Source organism: Microtus oregoni, unplaced genomic scaffold (assembly GCF_018167655.1).
Source record: "Microtus oregoni isolate MIOR12 unplaced genomic scaffold, Mior012 000015F_ref0000493, whole genome shotgun sequence".
NCBI lineage: Eukaryota > Metazoa > Chordata > Mammalia > Rodentia > Cricetidae > Microtus > Microtus oregoni.
Genome location: NW_024543074.1, coordinates 45,886,274 through 45,914,117, shown reverse-complemented (window position 1 = coordinate 45,914,117; position 27,844 = coordinate 45,886,274). Strand labels below are relative to the sequence as shown.

Below are 27,844 nucleotides of genomic sequence, written 5' to 3'. Positions count from 1 at the left end.
AGCTGCCTTATTCAGCCACAACTGGCTGTGAGCAACCAACCAACTGGCGCTTTCTTCGCTGGACCCCAAATGCCTGGATTCTCCTAGGACGTCTGCTAGTTGCAGGAAAAGGGTGTGAGATCCTCTTTCACCCGCGATTACACAGATTCTCCAAGCTTGTTTTGATTTGGTTTGGCACGGGACGCTGAGAGCCACTCTAGGGAAGGAGACCATGTGCTGATGCCAGGCTGGGAGAAAGTGACGGTCCGCGCCACACTGCAGGAGGGCAGACATCCAGAACCTGCGTGACCTCTCCACGCAGTGAGATTCGGCAGGGAGTCCCCCCAAACTCACTTTGCCTTTTCTAGTTTCTCAATTGCTTGGGAAATGGCGGCTAGTGGCTTCGCCACGAGGGAAAATAGCACGCAAATTTGCAGTGCAGAGCCGGCTGTCAGGGGAGTTTAATTCGCAGATCACTCGTTGACGCACGTGAGCGTGTCGCAGGCTCCGGAAACCTGGTGTAGCGAGGTCGGAACGCAAGACAGTAGCCGCTCTGGGCCACCTCCGGAGCCCCAGTGGTCCCAATGGGCCTCTGGATGACTCGCAGTCTCGAGGCTGCGCAAGGAGCCACAAGACTCCGGCGCCCCTATCCGCTGAGGTCCCCAGGCCACCGCTCAGTGTACCGGAAGCTCCCCTCCCCCGTCTTCCCAAAAGCTTCCAGTAGCCTGGAGGCTCTAGCAGTGACCCGCGTGTCCCCGCGCACGCACACACCTCACGCACGTCAGCCCCACGCTTCCCTATCGCTCCGTGCCCGGGTGCACGCAGGCCTTTACGCGCTGTCGCACACGGTCACAGAGCCACTGAGGGTCAGAGCACTGCGCGAGGGGTGGGAGAAAGACCCCGGGACAGATCTGGGCGCTGTCCGAGGTGGAGCCGGGGGTGGAGCTTCGGGGCCGGGCGCGCAGAGCTGGGGCGTGTCCGCGCCGCCGTGATCCGCGCCGCTCCTCCCTCGGCCCGCTCCCCGCGCTCGCAGCCTCCTCGCCGCAGCCCCCGCCGTAGCTGTCGCTGCTCCCGCCGTCACCACCTCCGAGGTAGGCGCAGCAGAGAGGGCCCGGGCAATGCCTGAGTCCCTGGGGGCCTCGGGCAGCGCTCCTGGGGAATCTCGAAGGAGGCGATCGAGGGATGATCGGGCGAGGGCGCAGGGCCTAGGAGAAGGGCCCAGGGAAGGGTGAACCAGGGAGGATCATCGCTGGCCTGTAGGGTCAGCGGGCGGATAGAGGAGGCCTGGAGGGCGGGCGCCGAGCGGATCTCCGGAGGGAGAGATTCGAGTCAGAGCATGCAAAACATCTGCACTTGGGAGAGAGGGCCTATCTGGACAAACGGGCGGAAGGGCAAGGGCAGCCGCGTGCAGGCCCGGCGGGCCGCGGGTGTAGGTGACCTTCCCCGGCTGCGCCCTCTGGCTCTAGATCTTTCGGCGTGGATCTGGAAGAGAGACCCTTCCTCAGCCCAAACTCTTCCCCGCCAGCCCCGAGAGTCTGTGCAGACCCAGCTTCCTCCGCCGAGAGGACGAACTCCAGGCATGGCCATACCCTGGTGCCCCTGGCCCCTACACACCCTGGTCGGCTCACACCCGGTGTAGGTGGCGCTGGGTCTCTCCCGCGCAGGCCACTGCCTTCCCAGACGGAACTGGCAGTCCTGGGTGGACTTAGGCCTCAGGGACTAGCACCTGGGCCTAGACTGGAGGCAAGACCCCAAGGGGAGCCGTATGCCTTGGCCTCCTTGGCCTTAGGGATGGATTCCTTGTTCTGGGTCGTCAAATGCGACTGTGCTTTCAGGAAACTGTTTTCAGGGCCTGACATCTCATTGGAGGCCCACAACTCTGCGTGGTTTGTCCAAGGTCACACTGGTAGGAAGATTTCAAACTTCAGTTTTTTTTTTCATCTGCGAATTAGGAACAATTATATATACTTCATTGAGTTTGGGGGAAAGAATAAAATTATCGATTAACAAGAAGCCTTTAGGCATGCAGAAGGACACCTTATTCACCCCGGCACCCCCCTGCCCACCAGATCATTTGTTTCACAGTGTCCTGGAAGGAACTCAAGTCTAGTTCTGTTATTTTAATGCCATTGATACAATGTTAGTAACAAGCATTTGTGCACCGCCAGGTATTGAGCAACTGGAGGATAATTTATGAAACACTGTCAGCTGTCAGGTAGAGAGCATCAGGTCAGCCTGCAGACCCAGCTGGCTTGCAGGAAGGGTCTGGGCTTAGCCCAGTCCTGTGCCTTCTAAAGCCCCCTCCCCTTGACCAGAGAGATGGGTGAAGGGCTTTTTTACCCAGGCAGCTTTGTCTTCAGGATCTTGGGTGGAACCACTTGGCCCACAGTAGGTGGGTAAGAAAGATCTGTGGGACTAAATTTAATTTTTAAAAGTGTCTATTTAAATGTACATGTCTGTGCCTATGTGAATTTGTGTGTATGCATGCAGGGGCCCTCAGAATTCAGGAAGAGGGTATTGGATTTCCTGAATCGGAGTTATAGGCAGTTGTGAACCGCCTGATGTGGGTCTGGGAATCAAACCTGGGACCTCGGCAAGAGCAGTATGCACTCTTAACCCCCGAGCCATCTCTCCATTTTTTTTCTCACTAAAAAAAAAAAAAATGAATGTTCCAAAAAAAAAAAAAAAAGCTGGGCGGTGGTGGCGCACGCCTTTAATCCCAGCACTTGGGAGGCAGAGGCAGGCGGATCTCTGTGAGTTCGAGACCAGCCTGGTCTACAAGAGCTAGTTCCAGGACAGGAACCAAAACCACAGAGAAACCCTGTCTCAAAAAACCAAAAAAAAAAAAAAAAAAAAATGAATGTGGACCTACCATGTGCCACCCTTCACTACCCCAGCAAGTGGCACATGGTAGGTCCACCTTCAACTTTGGACTCTTGAACACCCATTAGCAGACAGGGAATCTCACTTCCGGAAGCTATCCTGGCCTCGCAGAGTCACCAACGTTTAAAGAGCTATAGGGCACATATTCACCTACAGCGGTAGCCATGAGAGATGAGAACCAACTCCTCTAACGTTCCACAACTTCCCAGCTCTTGTGGGGACTTGTCAAACGGGTGTTTCTGGGCTTGGAGCTAGAGTGACGCGGGTGAATGGGATTCTGGCCAAGGTCTTAGGCCTGATGCACTTTCCCTTTCTGACAGGTGTCTGTGTGGGGTGGTGCCCACTATCCTCTGGCTTCGAGTAAGGTGCCCACCCCTCCCCCCCCCCCCCCCCCCCCCCGCTGTAGCAGTGGGTACTCCCAGGTGATTGTTTTTTTTCTGATCTCTAGAATGAGGCTTTAGATGGGCTGTTTGGGACCACAGAGTACTCATGCTGGACCAGAGGCAGGTGTAGACTCTGGACTCTTGAGATGGTGGTGGTAAGGGTAACCCCACCCCCTCCCCACTCCCCATCGTCAAGGTGATCTAAGGCCCTTTACTCTTAAAGAAATTTCCCACGGTATGAGGGACACCTCCGGTGGTAGTGACCGAGGGACACTGGCCGAGAACTGCCAAAGCCAGGAGGTCAACCCCCCCCAGGATTCCAGAAAGGTTGTGGTCTGTAGTTTTGTGCTTTCCCCAGGTTCCCGTGGTAGTCATCAAGAAAGGAGGTTGGGAGCATGCTCAGCTGTGCCTGGGCACAGACCTCCATTTTACTGTTAGTCACGGGATCTAAGCACTTTACCTAGAGCTGAGAAAGAAAAAAACTCCAGAGGGCAGCCTGGGCTCTCAACACTGACTGGACTGACAAGAGGCACAGGGTCTAGCTCAGGTTAAGTAACTTTCCTGTGTCTTAGTTTTTTCTGTTATAGAGGGTTTTTTTTTTTTATTTGCTTGTTTAGTTGTTTCGTTGTGGTTTTTTTCTTTTTTCTTTTCTTTTTTCTGCTTTTGTTTTTAAAAAAGTTATTTGTTTGGAGGTGGCAGCCCATGTGGAGGCCGGAGGACACCTTTCCGATCTTCCTGTCTCCGCCTGAGTTTTGGGATTGTAGCTGTGTTCCATCACACCGGGGCCCGCTGTAGAAGTGTGATTGTCGCTGTTGGTCATTCTGTGACCCCACTGTGTATCCTTGGCGGCTGGCACAGGGTAGTTCTCTGCTCTTCCCCCTACGCTGCACTGCTGCTGTGCTGTGAGGTGCTGGTAGGTATGAGTTTGTAAAGTAGAAATCACCGTCTGGTCGGGAACAGGGGGAGAGATACATAGCTGGTGTTGGCCATCTGCAGTGGACAGTGCCCAGATGAATCAGTCCTGTTTCCAGCAAGGACCTTAGAGCTGAGTCTTAGAAGGGCTGGTTTTCCCTGGGATGACATGGGAGGTGTTCTTCTAGGGCCTGGCCAGACAGCATCCAGCTGAACAATTCCTCTTTATGGACAAGGTGGACTCTGGACCCTGTGGGTCAGGGTGAGTCTTTGACAAGATGCTCAGAAACCATTATTATAATAGTGAATGTGCAAAACAAGGGCTTGGTGAGATCCCTGGCCACAGGTACGGCAACAGAAGCTATTGGGTTGGCATGGAGTGCAGTAGAATGCTTGTCCGGCATGCAGGAAGCCTTGGGTCCCATCTCCAGCACTGTAGAAAGTCTGTCTGGTGAGGCGTACACTCTGGTAGAGGTGGAGGCAGAAGGATCAAGTTCAAGGTTATTCTTGGTGACCTAACGAGTTTGAGACTCACTGATGGGCTACTTTATACCTTGTCTCCAACAAAAATAAACTGGGCAGTGGTAGTTTACAACTTTAATCCCATCACTTGGGATTAAAGGCAGAGACGAGGCAGATTGGGAGACAGAGGCAGGCAGGTCTCTGTGAATTCGAGGCTAGCCTGATCTACAGAGTGAGTTCCAGGACTGCCAGGGCTACACAGAAAAACCAAAACCAACCAACCAACCAACCAAACAAACAAAAACACTATCCATCTGCTCATTAACCAATAATTTGATCTGTCATCTATCATCTTGATAGAATTCTAGTTGTGTTTGTTTCGTGCCTGCTGTGTGTACTAGCCACAGTATTAAATGCTTTATATTGATGAAAAATGGGGTCAGAGAGACTGACTAACCTGGGGTCTTTTACCTAGAAAAGGGAGTAGGATGTGGGTCCAGATGCTATTGATTCCCAAGGCTGAGTGCTTAAAGAACTGTCTGTGTCAACCACCATGCTCCTGTGAGGGCTCTTGAGGTGCCTGTGGCTAGACCTTCGACCCTAAAGTGCTGGCTGCCTGCATTAGCCTTCCCCTCTTCATGGGTGGGTGAGTGGGTAGGCAGGCTGCACTGAGTCAGCTGTATTCTCCCAAGCCTTTTGGAAGACTGTGCTGCTGGTGGTGTCCCAGCTTCCAGAGTGTTTTAAAATAGAAGCAACGCCTGGAAAGCCAGGCTGCCCCCTGTGAGACTCTGTGGAGGGGGGAGGGAGGGCAGCTGCTTTGGGAACATAGCTTGCTTCCAGAGCAAGGGCCAGTGCCTTGCCAGCTCTGGATCCAGTGACCGGTGACTGTTCCCCGAACTGTCTTTGCTGCAAAGACAGTGCTGTGCTGGTGTGTGTGTGTGTGTGTGTGTGTGTTTATGTTTATGTCTGTCTGTTGTATGTGTGGGGACTCCTGTGCTGAGCCTGCCTTCCTCTGGGAGGTTGATTCTCCGCCCCCGTACTCCCCACCTCGGTCCCAATGGCTGGGGATAGGTGGCTGATTTTGCTGTAATTGAACCTGGCCTCTTTTATTTTCATTGTGTGTGTGTGAGTGTTCTCCCTGAACATATGTTAGCACACCACATTCATCTGGGTCTGGAAGAGAGCATCGGATCCCCTTAAACTGGAGTCACAGGTGGTTGTGAACCTCTACGTGGGTGCTGAGAACCAAACTGTGGCCCTCTGCAAAAGCAGCCAGTGCACTTAACTGCCGAACCATCTCTCCATCCCCTGATACCGCTTGGGTCCATTTCTGCTCTGGCAAACCACCCAAAACTGTTGGAGAAACAGCAGAGCCAAAAGTTGTCTCATGATTCTCTCCTTCAGAGGGGACTCCTGGATGGTGATGGGGGAGTTTGGTCACTGTGTTGGTTTGGCTCCTGACAGTATCTAGCACACCATTGTCTGGTTATCCCTGCGTATAGTGAAGTCATTTGCAAAAATGGGACCGGGATTTAGGGTACCTGAGAAGGGGTGTGGCTGTGGGTCTTTTCATACCTGGGGGCTCCTCTGCCTTCCTAATGTCCTTCCACAGTCAACTGTAGCTACCTGGATGGTCTGGGAGATGCTGTAGCAGGGTGGCTCCTGTTCTTTGGGAAGTTGTCCTGTTTCCCCTGGCTTTTGGAGGTGGGGGTCTGAGCTCTCTGCGGGTGTTATCAGCGTTCAGAAGACTTTATTTCCTGACTGGGTGTGAGATCCATAGCCACCCCGATGCCTGTGACACCCACAGGCAGAGTCTATGTCAGTTTTGGGGTTCTGGTGGGTACATAGTGAAGAATGAGCCTGGTCTTTTTTGTAGAGCATTGCTGCCTGCTCCCAGGCAGTTTGCCCTGGCAATTCTCACATACACTGGAGTTAAGGAGTTCTGCCCTGCTCTTGCCTCCTGGGCAGAGTGGCTCAGATGTTGGTGGTCCCTTGGCAATGGAATGTGCCCCTATAGGCCTTGCCCAGTGATAGGGCTACTGTCTTAGAACTGATATGGACACTATCTGTATATCTCTTTCCTTCCGGCATCTTAAAACTTTATATCAATGGGTGTTTTGACTGCATGTATGTATGATGTATGTATGTATGTATGTGCACCATTTGTATACCTGGTGTCCTCAAAGGGCATTGGATTTCTTGGAATTGGAGTTACAGACAGTTGTAAGCTACGATGTGGGTGCTGGGAATTGAACCCAGGTCCTCTGGAAAAGCGGCCATTGCTTTTAACCAACCAGCCATCTCTCCAGTCTCTTAAGACAAAAAAAAAAAAAAAAAAAAAAAGCCAAGTGGTGGTGGTTCATGCCTTTAATCCCAGCACTCAGGAGGCAGAAACAGGCAGAGACAAGCAGATCTCTGTGAGTTCAAGGCCAGCCTGGTCTGCAGAGCAAGTTCCAGGATGGGCGCCAAAGCTACAGACAAACCCTGTCTCAACACATACACAAAGATTTATTTTTTATTTTATATTCTATATGTGCACTATGTGTGTGCAGTGCCCAAGAAGCCAGAAGAGGGCCCAGAAGCCCTGGAGCTGGTTGTATTGATGGTTGTAAGCCACCATGTGGGTGCTGGAAACCCAACCCAGGTCCTGTGAAGAGCAGTCAGTGCTTTTGGCCTCTCTGCCTTTCCTCTAGCCTTCTGGCGTCTTGACTGTCGTTGTGACATGTTGAAACATTGCTGACTTCCGGTATCTTCTGCTCTTCACGACATGTAAATAATGAAGTAGAATGAAAAATGGAAACCACATCTGACCCTCATATCTACCTTCCTGACTCCCTGTTCCTCCCCAAGGCAGCCATCCTGTTCATGGGACCCTCCGGCTTACTCACAAGTTGGCAATTGTGTAAAGAGGCGCATGTAAAAGGACCTTACATTAATGACGAGGAGTTAGAAATTTCCTGTGGTGCACTATTTTCTTTTTCTTTTTTATTTATTTATTTTTTTTAAATATTTATTTATTATGTATACAATATTCTGTCTGTGTGTATGTCTGCAAGCTGGAAGAGGACACCAGACCTCATTACAGATGGTTGTGAGCCACCATGTGGTTGCCGGGAATTGAACTCAGGACCTTTGGAAGAGCAGGCAGTGCTCTTAACCACTGAGCCATCTCTCCAGCCCCTCTTTTTATTTATTTATTTATTTTTTGAGATAATGTCTCACTGTGCAGCTCTCACTAGGTCGACTAGGCTGTCCTTGAACTCACAGAGTTCTGCTTGCAGCTGCCTTTGAAGAGCTGGGATTTAAAGGCGTGTGCCACCACACAGCTTGAATTTCTTCCTTCCATCAGCTGTACTTAGTGTTCTAAATTCTCACATACAAATCTACCACTATTTTTCTTGTTTTGAGACAGTCTCCTAACTCAGGTTTCTCAAGTTCCCCACGCAGTCAAGGATGACCTTGAACTTTTGATCCCTCTGCTTCCTGTCCAGTGCTGGAATTTCGGGCTTCTGCCTCCACATCCACCCACCTCATTGTTTCAGTGACTATTTGGTAGTCCTTAGTCTGTTAGTACCCCTGCTCTTGGTTCATTTTCCTAATGATGAGCATGTTGGTAACTTCACCTCTAGGTTTGGTGTGGTTAGGCAGTGAGCATAGTTTTTGGGTGCCCAGGATCACTACAGTGGGGTGTGTTCCTAGGAGTAAGATTAAGGCTGAGTTCATTGTCCCTTTATTGCCCTCCGAAGGGACTGTATCCACACCCTGTTTCCTGGATCTCAGCATTGGCATTTTGCCAGTCTTGGGGTTGTCGCTCTGCAGTGGCTCCTGGAATGAAACCCGTGCCTGGTGTTGAGACCTAAAACAGTAAACTCTGAGGGTACTGGGTCCCTCGGCCTGGGCTCCCCTCTTCCTTAGAGAGGTTCCTGCTCTGGGGGTCTCCGGGTCTAGTCTACTCTGGCTTCGCAGCTGCCTTGCGTGGGAAGTGCCTACTTCCTGGTTACATTGTAATTTTCTTGTTCCTATTGTCAGACAGAGCTTCTACTTTCCTCCTTTTGTTACAATGATACTCTTTACTAAGCACCGTGGGCCTAATAGCCCTGGTTCATCCCGAGCTCTCCGCACCCGCTCCCTCCCTGCCCCTTTTATTCTCTGCCCTTCTTCCTTCCCTTAAATTTTCTGTGTGCGAGTGCTTTGCTTTTGCGCATGTGTGTGTATCATGTGTCCACATAAGTCTAGAAGAAGTCTAGCATTGTAGATAGCTGTGAGCCCCGTGTGGGAGTTGGGGCTCAAATCCAGGTCCTCTGCAAGACCAGCGAGCGAGTACTTTTAACCTCTGAACCATCTCCAGCCTCTCCTCCCCTCCATTTTTGAAACAGAGTCTTATGTGGTTTAGGCTGGTTTTGAACTCACTCTGTGACCAACGCTGACCTTGAATCTCTTCCGTTCCTTCTGACTCTACCTCCTGACGGCTGGGATTATAGTCCTGTGCTACCAAGCCTGGTTTAGGTAGTGCTGGGGGCCTTGTGCTAATGCTAGGCAAACACCTTCCCAGCTGAGTCTCATCCCACCCCTCTGAAGCTCTCTGAAGCTGCTGCGGCAAAAAACACTCCGAAAATTCATCTTGCAATACCACTTTGGTAGGGCTGATGAGACGGCTCACTAAAGATAAAGGCTTTTGCTGCCAGGTCTGAAGACCCGAGTTTGGTTCCCAGAACTTACATGGTGGAAGGTGAGAATTTAGAACTGCAAGTTGCCCTCTGACTACCACAGGTGCACCGTGGCACACACAGGCTCACTAAATACATGTAATTAAAAATATGACATGCACCACCCATTGCGTGTTTGCTCACAAATGCCCATTATATGCCAGGCCTTGACATCTGTAGATACATTTGGACAAACATATGCTTGAGGCTCTAAGGAGCCTTGAGTTCAGGGTGTGGGAGGGGGGGGGTGGGAGCGTGGTAACTGAGCAGCTGTCACTTGCATGTAGTTGATGAGTCAGGAAGATGTTGCCGTTCCCCCCACCCCACCCCCCAGGCCCCACGATGGGGGTTATGTAAGTGTGTTGTGTAGACTGCTAGGTGATATACAATCCTTTCCCTCAGAGCTTCCAGTATGGCTGGGTATCCATTCCTTAGGCTGGAGGGGTTGGCTTCATTTGTTCAAGGTCGGCCAGGGAAGACTTGGGTTGGTAGGCTGGCAGACTGGAGGGGAGGCAGGGAGCTCTGCCGCTTGTGACTTGCTGGTCCTCTTCAGAGCTGGTCTGCTTTGACGTGCCCTACCCATCCTCCTGTGTTCTTACCTCTTACTGGCATGAAGCCCCCAGGCTGTGCTTCGGTTCCAACACTCAGGCAGAGCTGTAGTCTTTTCAGGCCGCCTTCTGACTGTATGCGGGGCTGACTGCCTGACTGTGTGGGATTGACTGTCTGATCGTGTGCAGGGGTTGACTGACTGTGGGGCTGGCTGCCTGACTGTGTGCGGGGCTGGCTGCCTGACTGTGTGCGGGGCTGCCTGCCTGACTGTGTGCGGGACTGCCTGCCTGGCCTGTGTTGGGCTGCTCCGCTTCATGCTCAGTGCTGGCTTCTGAAGGGGTGTGGGTGATGCTGCAGAGGGCTGTTCTGTGGAGACAGCTGTGTATCCACAGTGCCTGGTAACTGACCTTCTGGTGGGAGGAAGGCCTCAGAGGGGCCTGGGCTGGCTTCTACCTCCAGGCAGGGTTAAGAAAGTGAGAGGAGCCGGGCGATGGTGGCGCAGGCCTTTAATCCCAGCACTCGGGAGGCAGAGGCAGGCGGATCTCTGTGAGTTCGAGACCAGCCTGGTCTACAAGAGCTAGTTCCAGCCAGGCTCCAAAGCCACAGAGAAACCCTGTCTCGAAAAACCAAAAAAAAAAAAAAAAAAAAAAAAAAAAATGTTCCCACCAGGGAGGCATTTCTGAGTGAGTTCTGAGATGTGAGGAAATGGGTGTCTTATGGGTGCTGTTTATTTTTGTCGGGAGATTGCGCTGCTCTGGAGAGGCAGAACCCTCCTCTTGTCTCAGGCTGCCCTTAATCCTGCTGGATAAATGCATCACAGGATGGGGCATGGGTGCCTGGGGGGCAGAAGGGGAAGCCACTGAAACCTAGCAGCAGGGGGCATTTGATCATGCTCAGAGGGGTGTTGCCTCTGGCCCAAGAGTAAATTTGACTCTCCTGTATATATTCCCCTTCCCCCAAAAGGTGGAGGGCACACCTTCCAGGCTGGATGTGGACAAGCCTGTCACCTTGTCCTAACGGCCTGGACTTGGGGACATTATGTTCCCCTCTCTGTTCATGGGACTTAGGAAAGGGTGTTAACTTGCAAGTGGGGAAGCTGGTATCCTCAGTGGCTGACGTAAAGCGTTGGCAGCTAGGACTGTTTTTGTGTGCTGCAAGTTCACTTACATGCAGCAGGTGCCAAATAAAGGCAGCATGGTAGAATAGTCAGAGGGGACCCCATAGAGCCCCCACCCCCCACCCCCCCGCCCGCCGCTCTGAGCGCTGGCGTCCCATCTCTTGTCCTGGACACTAATCTCCTTAGTGCTGATAATGTAGCTGATGTTTGCTGTGGGTTTTTTTTTTTTCTTTTTTAGCAGGTGGCTTTCCATGCTGGGCTTGGAATTAGTGTCTAAAGACGCATTTGGGGAACACTAAATAGTGAACGCTCTGCCGTTTACTCAAGGTGGGATCTGGTCTAGATGCAGAGATGCCTGTCTGCAGGGTGGGTCCTGGGGGCAGACTTTTCTGGAGGTCAGGGAAGAGTAGTGGGAAGGAGCTGGCCTCTGACAGACGACAGACTGGAGACACAGCCCCGTTGGCGGAGGCTTTGCCAACACTGCACACATCCCAAATGGTTGGTCTGCTAGCACTCTCAGATAGAGATAGGAAGATCAGAAGTTCAAGGACATCCCTGTCCACGTAGTGTGTTTGAGGCCAGCCTGGACTGTATAAGATCCTGTCTCAAAAGAAAAATAAAAAATTAAAAACTGAAAATCAGGCACATATGTGGGTAGGCACACTATCAAGATGGCTCAGGGGTTAAGAGCTCTGATGTTTTACTTTATTTATTTATTTATTTAGAAATACGGTTTCTCTGTGACCCTGGTTGTACTGGAACTCACTTGCAGACCACGTTGGCCTCCTGAGTGCTGGGAATAAGGATGTGTTTTAACACTGGACCTGAGTTTGGTTCCCACCTCCCACTTTGGGTAGTTCACAGTCACCTGTAAGTCTAGCTCCAAGAGATCGGGTGTCTTCTGGTCTCTGCAGGCACCTCAGCACATGCGGCACATAGGTCACACACACGTATTCACACACACAGGTACACACAAATATAAAATGAAATTCTAAAAATCGGTCAGAGTGTGGGTTTTAGCGACCTTGGATCCTTCAGATGGGCCTGGTCCCTCTGTTCCCGCCTGTTGGGGAGAGACAGCTCTGTCTACAGGTGGCTCTTTTTGTTTGCTTTATTTTGTTCATTTCTTAAATCTTTTATTTTATATGTATAAATGTTTTGTCTGCATGTGTGTGTGCACTATGTGCGTTAGATCCCCCCAGAACTGGAGTTATGGACAATTGTGAGCCACCATGTGGGTGTTGGGAATTGAACCTGGGTCCCCTGCAAGAGCAGCAAAGTGCTCTTAAACAAGGAGCCATCTCTCCATATCCCTGTGTTTGTGTTTTCACAGATAGTTCTTAGCCCAGGCAGAGATGGGGAATGTTCTGGGCTCTCCACTGAGATGCTCTGCAGGTCTGCTGGGCTGCGTTACCTTCCAGCCCAGGGCTGAATGCTGCTGACTTTTCTTAGGAAGGGTCAGGCCCATCTGGCCTGAGGTGTGTGTGCCATTTTCCAAGGCCTGGGTGTGAAGTCTGCTGCCTGCCACTGGGGTGTGTGTGCCTGCTGGAAGGGGCTGGTGGGAAGAGGAGAGTCCCCAGTTCTAGAAGAGCTGAAAGCAAGGCAGGATGAGCAGAGCCTCTGAACATGTGAAATCCAGCCCGGACTGCAGACAGCATTGGAGCCCATGGTTGGGTCTACTATAGTATGCACTGCATACTATATGGTTGTGGGCTGTCTTTTAATTTTTTTAATGACAATTATTTGTTTATTGATAGGTTGATTTATTATGTGGAGGTCACAAGGTAACTTTTGGGAGTTAGTTCTACCTTCCACCCTGCTTGTTTCAAGGAGCCCACTGAAATTGTCGGGTGTGGCAGCAGGTGCCTTTTCCTGCTGGGTTATCTTGCTGGCCCTGCTTTGGGCTCTCTGTGGTCTCTGAAGGGAAGACTTTGGTCAGTTGATTCATTGTTTCCTGGGATAACCTGAAGTCTTTCCCAGGGGATTCCCAGTTGCTGAGAACATACAAGAATATTCCTGTTTGCCGGGCGGTGGTGGCGCACGCCTTTAATCCCAGCACTCGGGAGGCAGAGGCAGGCGGATCTCTGTGAGTTCGAGACCAGCCTGGTCTACAGAGCTAGTTCCAGGACAGGCTCCAAAACCACAGAGAAACCCTGTCTCGAAAAACCAAAAAAAAAAAAAAAAAAAGAATATTCCTGTTTGTGTGTGTATACATGTGTCTCACCAGGTGTACATGTGTCTCACCAGGTGTGCATGTGTCTCACCAGGTGTACATGTGTCTCACCAGGTGTACATGTGTCTCACCAGGTGTGCATGTGTCTCACCAGGTGTACATGTGTCTCACCAGGTGTGCATGTGTCTCACCAGGTGTACATGTGTCTCACCAGGTGTGCATGTGTCACACCAGGTGTACATGTGTCTCACCAGGTGTGCATGTGTCTCACCAGGTGTGCATGTGTCTCACCAGGTGTGCATGTGTCTCACCAGGTGTACATGTGTCTCACCAGGTGTGCATGTGTCTCACCAGGTGTGCATGTGTCACACCAGGTGTGCATGTGTCTCACCAAGCCTACGTGTGTCACACCAGGCGTGCGTGTGTCGCACCAGGCATACGTGTGTCGCGGCATATATGCAGATTCAGTTTGATAATTTAGGTGTACGATATCTTAGAAGTGAAAGGAACCAGGCTGGGAATTTAGCTCAATCGGCAAAGTGCCTGCCAGTGTACACAAAACCCTAAGTTTAACCCCAGCAAAGTACAAAGGAGGCGTGGTGATGTGTGCCTGTAATCTCAGCAATTCAGGGGTAGAGGAATAGAAATGCAAGCTTATCCTTTGCTACAATAGAAAGTTCCAGGTGGACCTGAACTACATGAGACCCTGCCTCAGGAAGAGGGAAAAAAGTGGAACCACTCTTTAGGTTAGTGAAGTTAATGATGCTGAGATGGAACTTTCATTCATGGCGCCTTCTCTTCTAGGACAGCTGTCACAGTGTGCGCTGTCCCAGAGTAGGATTTAAATTTTTTCTATACAGCTTGTCAATATAAAACCTTCCAGGAATATAATGTCATCCTTACAGCAGAGACCATCACAGTTACTCTTTCCCTGACCACTGAGATATGCTGAATAAATATTTGACTCAGTCATGTGTAACAATCAGCGCCCTCTTCTGGCTTCCTAGGGTACCCACACCCATGTGTGCGTACTCACCCACAGACACATTAACAAAAAGAAAAGCTAAAAGGAAGAGTTTTTAATTTGGTGATACTATTGATGGAACCCAGGGCCTTAGTGGGTATGCTTAGTGGGTGTGCTACCCCTGGGCTCTAGGCTCAGCTCCCCAGATAATGATAGTGGCTTTTGTTTTGTTTTTGTTTTCAAGACAGGGTTTCTCAGTGTGTAGCCCTTGCTGTTCTAGAACTCCCTCTGTAAGCCAGGCTGGCCTCAAACTCAGAGACCCTCCTGCCTCTGCCTCCCAAATGCTGGATTAAAGGTGTGCAGTACCACTGCCTGGCTGATAGTTGCTTTTAAAAATAAAGGCCCACAGCCTGGTCTACAGAGCTAGTTCCAGGACGAGCTCCAAAGCCACAGAGAAACCCTGTCTCGAAAAACCAAAAAAAAAAAAAAAATAAAGGCCCAGTGGGACTAGAAGTGGCTCAGCAAGTACTTGCTGCTCTTACAGAAGTCCCATCTTCCACGGAGACGCAACTATCTGTAGCTCCACTTCTAAGGAGTTCCAGATGGTTACCGACTTTCCCCCTTTTGGCCTCCTCAGGCACCAGGCATGAGTGTTGTGCATTTACATACATGCAGGTAAACGCATAAAATAAAAATGAATAAACTTTTAAAAGCCACACTGGAGTACAATAAATGCTTAAAGCCTTGCTTGGTGTAACAGCACATTCCTGTAATCCCAGAGGCTGGAGGGTTGGGAGTTCAAGGTCATCATGGGCTACTTAGTTTCCTGAGGCCGTGAGAAAATACTCTGACCAAAGCTACTTGAGGCAGTTTGTCCTGGCTCAGTGTTCAAGGGTGCTGTACAAGGGGCAGGAGATGCCATATGCAGGTGTGTGTGTGTGTGTGTGTGTGTGTGTGTGTGCGCGCGCGCCATGCGCGGGGCGGGAGGTCAAGGCAGCAGGGTCTTGGCAGCGGGTCACAGCCAGGAAGCAAGCAGGGAGCTGCTGAGTGCTGTTCTCTGCTCCATTCCTCGATTTAGACAGCCTGGGAGCTAGTCTAGGGAATGGTGCAGTGAGGTCCGTTTCCAAGGTAATGCTAGATTCTGGCAAGCCTGACAATATCAACCATCACAGTGAGACAGTGAGTTCCGGGGTAACCTATGCTATATGAGATTTTTGCCAAAAAAAAAAAAAAATGCTTCCCGTTTACTTGCTGCTCTAGTCTCTCAGTAGCAGGAGCAGTTATTCGCATGGGATAAAATAATATCGGGCAATTGTAAATTGAGATTTTCTCTCTTCTGCATGGTCTAGACATTGTTCTTGGTGCCTTACATTTAAATGTGAGCAGGATTTAGTCAAGAGTGTTTGCAGTTAATACTGTTTTCATTAATTAAAAAAATACTAATGAAAATAATTGCCGGGTGTTGTTGGTGCCCATCTTCAATCCCAGTATTCCAGGAGACAGAGGCGGGTGTCTGGGTTTAAGGTCAGCCTGGTCTACAGAGTGAGTTCCAAGAAAGATAGGACCTCAAAAAACAAACAAAAAAATCTTTTTTTTTTTACAATTTTTAAAAATTATATTTAGTTGTTTTGTGTGTGTGTGTGTGTGTGTGTGTGTGTAGTGGGTGCAGAGGTCAAAAGACAACTTCCTGGGGGAGCTCTGCCCTGTGAGTCCCAAGGACTGAACTCAGGTAGCCAGGCTTGGTAGGGAAAGGCTAAAGAGCCACTGAGCCATCCCGTGGGCCCTGGATTCCCTTTTGTAGCATGTGATTGGGTTTCTTTTCATGTGAGGAGTTACCTAGCTTGTCATACTGTAAAAGTGGTCCCCGAATGTGAAGATGATGTGAAAAGCTGGCCTGGAGGAGGCACGTGAACGTACTAATTGATACCAGTCGAGAGAATGAAATCAGAGCCGTGTGTGTGGAATACATTGATCGCTCTGGGGAACTCTGGTTCCCCTCTGCGCAGTCACCGGCTGAAACAGCCGGCGTTTGTAAGAAGATATGCCGTATTGGCGAGAGTTCTGCGGTTCAGCAATGTCGCTGGCTCCTGGGAACGTGTCTTTCAAAGTTCATTCATCGTCAAATATTGACTGACGCTCCCTGTGCTCTGGTCTGTGCTTAGGCCTGGGGCTGCTAAAGTCAGGTCGATCACTAAAGTTCCTGCACGTCTGGCCTCAGAGGAAGGGCGAGACGGCTCACGTCACACCCACACCCGGCAGGGAGATGCCTGGGACTTTTAGAGCTGGGTGGTTTTTATTGGTTGTTTAATTATATCAAATAACTTTTACTGGTGGTAAACTAATTTCCATAATTACCGATGCATTCATTCATATGGTGCTTCTTTTATTGTGGCAGAAGATGGCTGTGCCTCCCACATATGCTGATCTTGGCAAGTCTGCCAGGGATGTCTTCACCAAGGGCTATGGTGAGTGTTGGAGGGAGGGAGTCGGGAGGGATGAAGGAGGGCCTTTTACCTACAAACGGTGTTTGAGACACTTGGTGGTCTGTTCCCAGCTGTGCAGTCAAAAAGTTGAGCTTCCTGCGGCTGTGCGCCACCCAGTGGCGAGGCTCAGGCATTGCAGGACAAGTAGCTGACGCTGCGTCTGCCCCAGTAGAAGAATGACATTCTAAATTTAGCCTGCCCGGCCTACCAGCCCTGATGACTGTGTCTCTGCCAGCTGCTGGGAATCTCCCCCACTCCCTTCTCCCCGGCCCTGCATGGGCACAGGTGGGGCCTGCGTTCTCAGTGTGCCCCTGTTGCATCGGCTTCTCATAAGCAGTAGCAGGCGTCAGGTGCCCCCAGCGCTTAGGGCTGTAGTGAGTTTCTGTAAGCACCTCCAGTTGGCCAGGAGGAAGGCAGAGGTGTCCTAGCTTCAAGTTTTTATTTTTCTAGTGCTGGGGATCCAACCTAGGGCCTTGAGCTTGCTAGCAATCGTTCTACCACTGAGCTGCAGCTCCAACCCCTCTGGCTTGGTTAGTTAACCTGTTTATGGTTGTTTTTCTTTTTCCTTTTTTAGGCTTTGGCTTAATAAAACTTGATTTGAAAACGAAGTCGGAGAATGGATTGGTAAGTTGTTCCGCTTGCACGGGACAGTATATTTGTTTCTGGCCAGTAGGGGGTGCTGTGTCCAGACTGGCTGAGCCGGAAGCAGTTGCCTATTTGGATTGTGCTTGTCCGGCATCTTATCTGTGTGATAGGTGGTCTGGGACTGTAGTAGCTGCTGATATTCATAGGAAAATGAGAGTGGCCTCTGGTAAAGTGCCCTTATGTTTGTTGTTTTTTTGCAAGTTATTTTGTGGTGTTGGAAGGAAATCAAACTCTGACCCTAACACACTGTACACATATGCTCTACCATTGACCTAAACCTCTAGCCTGGTTACTCCTTGATGTTTCTTACTTTAAAATTGGCCTTTCTTTTTCTCTTCTCTTTTTTTTTTTAAAATAATTTATTTAACTTTATTTTATGTGCATTGGTATGAAGGTTTTGGATCCCCTAGAACTGGAGTTACAGTTGTGAGCTGCCATGTGGGTGCTGGGAACTGAAGCTGGGTCCTCTGGAAGAGCAGCCAGTGCTCTTAACCACTGAGCCATCTCTCCAGCTTCCTTCCTTCCTTCCTTCCTTCCTCTCTCTTTTTTCTCTCTCCCTCCCCTCCTGCCTTCTTCTTCTTTTTTTTTAGTTTTTTGAGACAGAGTTTCTCTGTAGTTCTGGATGTCCTGGAACTCATTCTGTGGACCAGGCTGTCCTGGGACTAAAGGCGTGTGCCACCACTGCTCAGCTGCTTTTTTCTTTTTAAGGAGTTATTTTTGTGTGTGTGTGTGTGTGTGTGCATATGTGTGCGTGTGTTTGTGCCTGCATGAGTTTGTATGTACCATATGTATGAAGGAACCTGGGGAGGCCAAAAGAGGGTATTGCATCCCCTGGAACTGGGGTTACTTTTACAGGTCACTGTGAACTGCATTGTGGGTGCTGGGATTAAAACCCATATCTTCTACAAGAGCAGTTAAGTGCTCTTTACTGCTGAGCTGTCTTCAGCTCTGTTGACATGTGTTTTTATTTATTTATTTTATTTTGGTTTAGGTTTTTCTTTTTTTTTCTTTTTTTTTTTTTTTTCGAGACAGGGTTTCTCCATAGCTTTTTGGTTCCTGTCCTGGAACTAGCTCTTGTAGACCATGCTGGCCTCTAACTCACAGAGATCCACCTCCCTCTGCCTCCCGAGTACTGGGATTAAAGGTGTGCGCCACCACCGCCCGGCTAGTTTTGTTTTTTGAGACATGACCCTGGATGACCTAGAACTCACTGTGTAGACCGGATTAAAGGCATGTTCTACCTATATTTTTGTGTGTGGGGGCGTTTGAGACAGGGTTTCTTTGTGTAACAGTCCTGGCTGTTCTGAAACTCGATTTGTAGACCAGGCTGGCCTCGAACTCACCGAGATCCGCCTGTCTCTGCCTCCCATGTGCTGGGATTAAAGATGTGTGCCACCTATGGTTTTAATGTTTCATTATTATTTTGAGAACATTCTTGTTTTTAGATTGTTGGAAGGAAGAGTGTGGATTTAGAATTCTGCTGTGTCAGCTTTCGCTCAATGACTCTCTCTCTGTCTGAGGCTGGAGGCAGCTGGAGGTTGGGTGGCTTCTTATGAAGACTTTAAGGGCCGTAGGGGAAGAAGGAAGCTGTCTTCCAAAGAACTCCCCAGAAGCTTCCTTTTGGTAGCAGGATCTTTCAGTCCTTTGTATTTTCAGTATCTAACTGAACTGTAGAAATAATTCTAGTTGGATATGCTGGGGACTCTGTTGCATAAGGTTCTGGGAGGCACTGAGGGCAGGCTGGACTGTGGGCTGAGACTCTCTTTCCTTTAAGGAATTTACCAGCTCAGGCTCCGCCAACACAGAGACCACCAAAGTGAACGGCAGTCTGGAAACCAAGTATCGATGGACTGAGTACGGCCTGACGTTTACAGAAAAGTGGAACACAGACAACACCCTGGGTACCGAGATCACCGTGGAAGACCAGGTAAGGCCTCCCCGCCAGAAGTGCTGGCTCCACCCATTCCTATCCTGGCTCCACCCATTCTCATCACAGCGTCCACAGCCCAGCCCTCAGCTAACCTGTACCACCTCTCTCTTCTGTGCAGCTCACGCGTGGGCTGAAGCTGACCTTCGACTCATCCTTCTCACCTAACACTGGGTAAGGGTCTCGCCTTTGTCCCACGAGGACATTTTAGGATGTTGCGGGCCTTGGAAAAGTCCTTCATGACAAAGGATTTTGGTGTTAAGGGTGACATCATATTAAAGGTAGCCTCCAAACCGAGAGACTGGGGGGTGGGGAGGGGTCAGGGCCAGCCAGGGCTATAGTGAGATACTGCATCAAAGAACAGAAACTAATGAGACAACAGTAGGGTCCGAGCTCTGTATATTCTGTGAGTTCTGTGGTGGTGTTTGGGCCAGGACACAGATACCCATCTGTTAATGGGCTGTGCTGTAGCAAGCATTAGAAAATACATTTATCAGCCGGGCGGCGGTGGCACACGCCTTTAATCCCAGCACTCAGGAGGCAGAGGCAGGCGGATCTCTGTGAGTTCGAGGCCAGCCTGGTCTACAGTTCCAGGACAGGCTCCAAAGCTACAGAGAAACCCTGTCTCAAAAAACAAAAAAACAAAAAAAAAAAAAGAAAAGAAAAAGAAAATACATTTATCTAACGCGTGTGTTGGACTCTAGCGTCCAAACACTGAGGAGGAGTCGCCTCCAGAGACCATCTCACACACCATAGCCGATGCAAAAGCATGAGGATTTTATTAATTCTGTCTTGACAGGGTCCCCCAGCATTCGGGAAGCCGAGGGACCCCAACTTTTATTTTATTTTATTTTTTTTTCTCGAGACCTATGGGGAGGACCCCAACTTTTAAAGGGGCCACAGACAGTCAACTTTTAAAGGGGCCACAGAAGCAAGGGAGGTTGTTCTTTGACTATTCTGATTGGCTTATTTGAAAGGGCTATTACCAATAATTGACTGGAGAGCTGTTGCCAGATCAGATGAGGTAAGAGGTCATTTTGACCCCGTTTCCCAGGGGACCGAACCTAAGCATACGTATATGGGTAATTGTTCAGGAACTGAGTACGTGTGAGTGTAGCTGTTAGGTCCTTGGTTCCCAGGGGAGGGGGGGAAGCACTATGGCACAGAGGCTGAGAGGATTCAGAATTGTCAAAAATGGCTTCAGGATTGTCTTAAAGTCTTACACATGGTTTTGTGTGTTCCTCTGCACATTTGGGGACCGAGGTTGCCAGGGTCAGGATGCTGTTTGCCCCAAGGAGCTTCCCTTTTCCTTCTGCAATTTGGGGGTTTGGAATACAAGACATGCCTACTGGAAACAGAGAGTGATATTGTAAGACTTTAAGACAATCCTGAAGCCATTTTTGACTGGGTCTTCTGTAGCCCAAGCTGGCCTTGAATTTATTAAGTAGGCAGGGACAACCTTGAACTTCTGATCCTCCTGCTTCCACCTCCCAAGTACTGGGATCACGGGTATGTGATCCAGTTTCTGGGGGTGTAAGGGTCAAAGCCGGGGTTCGTGCTCCCAGGTAAGCATTCCACCCACTGAGCTGTGTCCCCAGGGCTGAGGATTGTCCTTGGTAGCAGAGGACTCAGACCAGTGTTTAGATCCCATGATGCCCATTGTATGTCTGGCTGCAGGCAGCAGCTTTCTGTCCTGTCGATGTGTTTTAGTTAAAGCTGCCAGTAACAAAAGTGGCCAAGGCTGAAGGGCAGAAGTGGCATTTGGAAGCAGGGGCTTCCGGTCACTGTTGCCTGTTTTGTAGGTGTGGAGGGCCCTCCTCCCAGTTTTCTGAGACACTGAGATCTCAGCCAGAAACAGATTAGGCCTGTTGGTTGTTGACACATCAGAGGTCAAAGAGAGCAAGCTGGCCTTCCTTAGCTCCTGAGGCTGTACAGGACCAGACAGAACGTTTCCCTTCTAGAATAGTCTACACTCTTGTGATTTTGTGCTCGGAGTGGTGATTCTCCTAAATCAGGGGAAGCTTATTTTGCCCGCTGATGATCGAGTCTAGGCTTTTACTAAATCTCATGTCTTCGTTTTTTGGTTTAGCAGGTTTTTGGTTTGGCAGGCTTTTGGTTTGGCAAGACATGTATAAAATTTACCATCTGCATCATCTTTAATATTCACAGTTCATGGCATGTGCTTTTATTTTTTGTGATTCTGGGATGTTTTTTTTTTCTTCTTCCTTTTTTTGATTGCCTGTCTATGCTCCCTAGTGCTGGGATTGAAGGTGTGAGCTGTGTGGGTGCTGGGAACTGAACCTGGGTCCTTCGCGAGAGCAGCCAGTGCTCTCAACTGTTGAGTCATCTCTCCAGCCCCCTCAGGTTAACCTTTTATTTTGAAATAACTTTACAGTTTTTATATAGAAAATTGTGATAAAAGTAACATGTAGAATTCTCTTCTCTTTCTCCCCTAGTTCCTTCTAATGTTGAAATCTTCTGTCTACCATCACATTATAACACAGCTCATAATGTATATGGAATATACAGCCATTTAAGCCGGGTGGTGGTGGCGCACGCCTTTAATCCAGCCAGCACTCAGGAGGCAGAGGCAGGCGGATCTCTGTGAGTTCAAGGCCTGCCTGGTCTACAGGAGCTAGTTCCAGGACAGGCTCCAAAGACACAGAGAAACCCTGTCTGGAAAAACAAAACAAAACAGGGGGCTGGAGAGATGGCTCAGTGGTTAAGAGCATTGCCTGCTCTTCCAAAGGTCTTGAATTCAACTCTCAGCAAACACATGGTGGCTTACAACCATCTGTAATGGGGTCTGGTGCCCTCTTCTGGCCTGCAGGCATACATACATTCAGAATATTGTGTACATAATAAATAAATATTAAAAAAAAACAAAAAAAAGAATATACGGCCATTTGCTACATAGTATTTCAGTTGCACACCTATGGGAACTTGAGATGATAACAGCTCAAACATTCCTATTGCCGTCGAGGCAGAGTGTATTTCCTGAGTGTACGATAACTGATATAAACAGCACCCACTCCGCCACCTCTCCATAAAAGTCTAGCTTGTACAGATATGCACATGTCACGGTGTTTGGTGGTGATACAGACTGAGTGTGTGAATGGCTCACGTACTCACTGTGCGTTTCCCATTAGTGTGTTCCTTATAAAATGTTTCCTGTGAACGCCTGTGCTGGGTTCCGTTGCCTGCCTTGGGCATCTTATGTGTGCTCGGTCCCTTGGGTGCACCAGGAGGCCGTGATTGAGTGATTAACCACGGCCATCTGGGGTTTCTGTAAGTGCACCCCATGATGTTTGCTTAAGGACCAAATGGCCCAGCGATGCAGTTTGCAGACTGTGTCCCTGTCATAGAGCAACTGTGGCGAAGATGAGTGCCAGCAAGCAAACGTTGGTACCGCACTGTTAAACCGTTGCCCTGTTGATGTTCTCGTTCTGGCTTGGGATCCAGTTCTGGCTCTTCCATTGCATTGAGCGCCCAGGTCTCCCTTGCAGTCTCTTCCTGGGACACACTCTGCATCTTTTTCTCTCGTGACCTGGACATTTTTGAAGAATGGCTGATGTATTTATCTTTATGTGTGTGAGTGTTTTGTCTACATGTATGTGTGTGCATCGTGTGTGTGCCTGGTGCCTATTGAGATTAGGAGAGAGCATTGGATGCCCTGGGACTGGAACAACTTGCTGGGTTTGTTTTTCACTTTTCTCCATGCTAATCCCAGGGATTCGGCTCAGGTTTGGCTGCAACCACCTCCACCTGCTGAGCCACCTTGCCAGTCTCTGATCAGTTTTTATGTTAGGATAGATTCATGGACATTTATTCTGTGAGTTATGTTCTATTACATCATGCATGCTGTGGCTTGCGTCTTTGTTGTGACAGTTTGGAGCTCTGTCAGGTTGATATGTCTGGGCTTCTGGGGAGCTCATCTCCCTTTGAGCTCATCTGTATTTCTTGTTTTAGAAGAGCTTCGTCTGAAGGCTTTGTTCCCTAGTCCTGCTGCCAGCCATTCCTCCTAGGAGCCTTGGGTAGACTGTTTATAGGGTAGAGCTTTAGGCACGAGGTGTGCTGGGTAGTGGAGCTTTGATGGCTCTCAACAGAATGGAAATGAACACTGACTTCCTGAAGCTTTGGTGATGCCTGGAAAACACTGGCCACCCTTAGCCAAATGTGGGCCACAGCTAGGCGGGACTTCAGACCCCACTGAGGGATTAGCACCCCCACAAGTGTTGCCTTCCACAGATAAAGCCTGTTGCTAACCATCACTGTGTGTCATGTCTCTTTTGAGTGCTTGTCAAATTAGCACCCCCGCTTAAGTAGCTTAAAAAAAATCCCAGTGACATTTGAGAAAGGAGAGCTTCCCTAGCTTCACGAGGAGCAGAGACCTGGGGATGGCTGAGTCACCCTAGCTCTGTCTCTGTCCTTTTTCTTTGGATGCATGGACTCCTGGCTAGAATCCCATGAGACAGTGAGTGGAGGCATTGTTCGAATCGGTGTGGGTGGTGCCTGTGGCTGGTCAGAGATTCTGCTACAGGCACTACGCTTTGGTTAATACTGCTTTTCACTGGTTTTGTCTTTTGAGAGAAGGTCTCAAGTAGCCCAGTCTGGATTTGAGTGAGTGAGTTTGTTCCTTCCTTCCTTCCTTCCTTTCCTTCCTTCCTTCCTTCCTTCCTTCCTTCCTTCCTTCCTTCTTGGTTTTTCGAGACAGGGTTTCTCCGTAACTTTGGAGCCTGTCCTGGAGCCTCTTGTAGACCAGGCTGGCCTTGAACTCACAGAGATCCGCCTGCCTCTGCCTCCTGAGTGCTGGGATTAAAGGCATGTGCCACCACCACCCGGCTGAGTAACTGAGGCTGGCCTTGAACTCCAATCCTCCTGCCTCCACGTCCAGGTTTGTGTGCCACTCATGTTTTTTTTTTTTTTTTTTTCACTATACTAACGAGGAAACCACTCATGTTTTGTTCAGAGAGGATCTGACTATGTAGCTCAGGCTGGCCTCCAAGCTATGATCATCTTGCCTCAGCCTTGGGAGATCTTTTCTTTTATCTTGTGGGTTCTGGGGACCCAACTGAAGTCGTTAGCCTTGGCAGCAAGCACCACTACCCTAAGCCGTATTACCGGCACTAAACTAAACATCTGCTATATTTTGGTCTATTGACAATACTGTTCTTACCAGTGCTCACATTTTCCCATCTTTGAAGCTCCTGGGTGGGAACCTTCTTATTTTAACAGTCAGATCCATTTGCCCAGTTCCTGGTTAGTCTCTGGTAGCTTGGAGAGCAGCCCCAGGCTTCCTTTGTATGTTTCCTGCCCCGAATCTGTAACTGGCTACTTCCCACAAAACAGCAGGGCCTCTGGGGAGGGAATGCTTTTAGAGCCTATAGTCTGCATGCTTTAATCTCGCTGTGAATAGGGCCAGGAGCAGGCAAGTCTGTGTGGTCCTCGGCACTCTGTCCAGACCTGGTTTCTGTTTGCTGGGCTGAGAAAGCCATTGGCCAGGGAATCATCTTTTTTGCAATCATGTGATATAGTTTCAATTTTATTTGATAGGTTTGATCTCCAAAAAAAAAATTATTTTAATGTCTTTGTGTGTGCATGGTATGTGTGCACCCCCCACAGTGCACTTGTCGGGGTCAGAGGGTGGCTTCAGGTTTGCTCTTCTCTTTCACCTTCTTGGGGCAGGATTTCTGTATTTTTTTTAATGATTTATTTATTTTTATTTTATGTGCATTGGTGTGTTGCCTGCATGTGTGTCTCTGTGAGGGTGTTGTATCCCCTGGAACCACAGTTATAGGCAGGTATGGGTTACCATGTGGGTGCTAGGAATTGAACCCAGGTCCTCTGGAAGAGCAGTCAGTGCTCTTAACCACTGAGCCATCTCTCCAGAATTTCTTTTGTTCATTGCTGTATAGCCAGGCTAGCTGGTTCTTGAGCTTCAGCGAGCCTCCTGCCTCTCCATCCCATCTCTCTAGAGAGATTTACTGGAATTGCAGATACTTTTGCTATGCATACAGCATTTGCTGGGCTCTGGGGATTTGAACTTGGGTCTTTCGGCTTGTCTGGTAAGTACTTTATCCACTGAGCCATATACTCAGCCCAGTAGATACTCTCTTATTCTCCGGACTTTGGTTGGATAAAAATTATGACTCACCTACCCTTGTTGAGGGACACTGGGTCTTGAGAAATCTGGCATCACTGGGCCTGAGATCAGGACTTCCAGCCCCCATCACTGAGGGACTCAGGTTCCTCATCAGTATCCAGAACTCTCTGCTGTGAACTCAAGTGGGGTCTCACAACCATGGCAGTGAAAGTTTTCCTACTGCACTCAGTAAGCAGGGGAAAGATTTATTATTTGTGTGTGTGTGTGTGTGTGTGTGTGTGTGTGTGTGTGTGTATGCTCACCACATAGAGGCAGGTACTTGCAGAGGCAAGAAAAGGTGTTAGATCCATGTGTGTGTGTATCTGTGTGTGTATGTGCGTACGCTCACCACATAGAGGCAGGTACCTGCAGAGGCAAGAAAACGTGTTAGATTCCCAGGAACTGGAGTTGCAGGCAGCTGTGAGCTACCAGTGTGGGTGTTAGAAACCGAATCCCAATCTTCTACACAAGCACTTTTTAGTTTCTGAGACTCTTCTCCAGCCCCAGGGATCTGCTATTTCTTTTTTTGTTGCCTACTGGGTGAGCCGCAAAGGTGAACATCTCCCTCAAATTGCTGCTTGGGTAGCTTTGTGATATATGGCTCTTCTGTGGGTCTGGCAGACAACAAACATGCCTAATAGATGCCAGGATAGGGTGTTGTGTTGAGCGTAGGGAGAGGCTGGAAGAGGAGTGTGGTTGGCGCTCACTTCCCATGGTGTGCACAGCACAGTGTTGATGGAGTCTTTTCCAGACAAGATTTGAGCTCAGGAGAAGCTGCATCTTGCTTGTGGCTCAGCGGCTGTTTAGGGTTAACTGGCCACCGGCCTCGCTTCTATTCCCTACCACCTCCTGTGACCAGACAACATGTTTGCATAGTTCTCACCATGATTGTGTCAATGTTAGTTAGCTTCACTTTTTTAATACATTTTTTTTTCTTTTTCTTTTAGGAAAAAAAATGCTAAAATCAAGACAGGGTACAAGAGGGAGCATATCAACCTGGGCTGTGATGTGGACTTTGACATCGCTGGGCCCTCGATCCGGGGTGCCCTGGTGCTTGGCTATGAGGGCTGGCTAGCTGGCTACCAAATGAATTTTGAGACCTCCAAGTCCCGAGTGACCCAGAGCAACTTTGCAGTTGGCTACAAGACGGATGAATTCCAGCTTCATACTAATGTGTAAGTGTGTGTGTCGGGGGGTGTCTCAGTCACTTTTCTAGTGCTGTGACAAAATGCCATGGCCAAAGCAGCTTATAAAAGAAGGTGTTGAGAGTCCACGGCAGCGTAGCAAAGGCACAGCGGCACAACAGCTGAGAGCTCACATCTTGATCCACAACCAAGAGGCAGAGAGAAAGATAGTGCCCTGGGAATGGTGGGACTCTTAAAACCTCAAAGCCTGCCCCCAGTGACACACCTCCTCCAACAAGGCCACACCTCCCAATCCTTCTCAAACAGTTCCACTAACTGAGGACCAAGTATTCAAAGAGGGGCCAGGCTCATTCAGAACACCGCAGGGTGTCATGTATTGGCTAGGGTGGTTGCTTTTTATTTTTTCCCAAGATCACTTTTCAGTCATTTGGGTCAGATCCCATCCTATGGTGGATAACTGGCAATGTATAGAATGTTCTCTCTGTTAATGTGCTTAGTATTGTACTGACTGAATGGTGGGATGATGGGCAGAGAGGTTGCATGTTAGGCTGGAGAGAGTCTGTTGCTGGACTGGGAGGCTGAAGGACATTGATTTGAGGGAATCAAAATTTTCTTTTTTTAAAAAATATTTATTTATTTATTATGTATACAATATTCTGTCTGTCTGTATGCCTGCAGGCCAGAAGAGGGCACCAGACCTCATTACAGATGGTTGTGAGCCACCATGTGGTTGCTGGGAATTGAACTCAGGACCTTTGGAAGAGCAGGCAATGCTCTTAACCTCTGAGCCATCTCTTCAGCCCCGGGAATCAAAATTTTCAACCATAAAAATAATCTTATTTGGGGCTGGCGTGATGCCTCATCAGATAAGAACACTTACTGCTCTTGGAGAGGATGCAAGTTTGATTCCCAGTACTCTTGTTTTGCCTGGCTTACAACCACTTTAGGGGCTCTAACACTCTCTTTTGGCCCCTGAAGGGTACACCCTAGCCTCCATACATAAAAAGAAAAAAAAGGGGGGGGGCAGTTAATTTTGGGTTAGTTCCATGAGGCGCTAACTTGTTCTTTCCACTAGAGGGTGCTAAAGAAGTAACATCTTATTCAGACCAGTAATGGTATTGCTCTAAACAAATACTGTTTCCACTGATAACAATGAAAGCATTTATTTGTGTGAACACCTCTGTCTCAGTGTAAATGTGGAAGTTAGAGTACAACTGGCAGGGAGCCTGTTCTCTTCATTTGCATCCAAACCACAGCACTTCCATTTTTTAAAAACCAGTTTGTTTTTATTCATGTGTGTGCATGTGTATATCTGTGTGAGTGTGTGTCACATGTGTGCAGGTGCCCATGGAGGCCACAAGAGGGCATCGGAGC

The 27,844-nt window shown here is 49.2% G+C and overlaps 1 protein-coding gene and 1 non-coding gene across 3 annotated transcripts in view; both read left to right on the top strand.

Moving 5' to 3' along the window:
* The first annotated feature begins 800 nt into the window (after nucleotides 1–800).
* Nucleotides 801–27,844, top strand: part of Vdac1 (voltage dependent anion channel 1) — a 30,930-nt gene continuing 3,886 nt past the window's right edge. Inside the window, exons 1-6 of one of the 2 annotated variants that reach the window (XM_041664710.1) lie at nucleotides 801–1,070; nucleotides 16,527–16,593; nucleotides 17,186–17,235; nucleotides 19,031–19,183; nucleotides 19,305–19,357; nucleotides 26,273–26,500. In XM_041664710.1, coding sequence (XP_041520644.1) covers nucleotides 16,527–16,593; nucleotides 17,186–17,235; nucleotides 19,031–19,183; nucleotides 19,305–19,357; nucleotides 26,273–26,500 — 551 coding nt within the window. In that variant the 5' untranslated portion in view covers nucleotides 801–1,070. Of the gene's footprint in view, nucleotides 1,071–16,523; nucleotides 16,594–17,185; nucleotides 17,236–19,030; nucleotides 19,184–19,304; nucleotides 19,358–26,272; nucleotides 26,501–27,844 lie in introns of both variants that reach the window. The other variant, XM_041664709.1, reaches the window with a different exon arrangement.
* On the top strand, nucleotides 15,365–15,483 carry LOC121457197. The gene has a single exon (XR_005975697.1). It is a non-coding gene; the product is annotated as a small nucleolar RNA SNORA20 (small nucleolar RNA).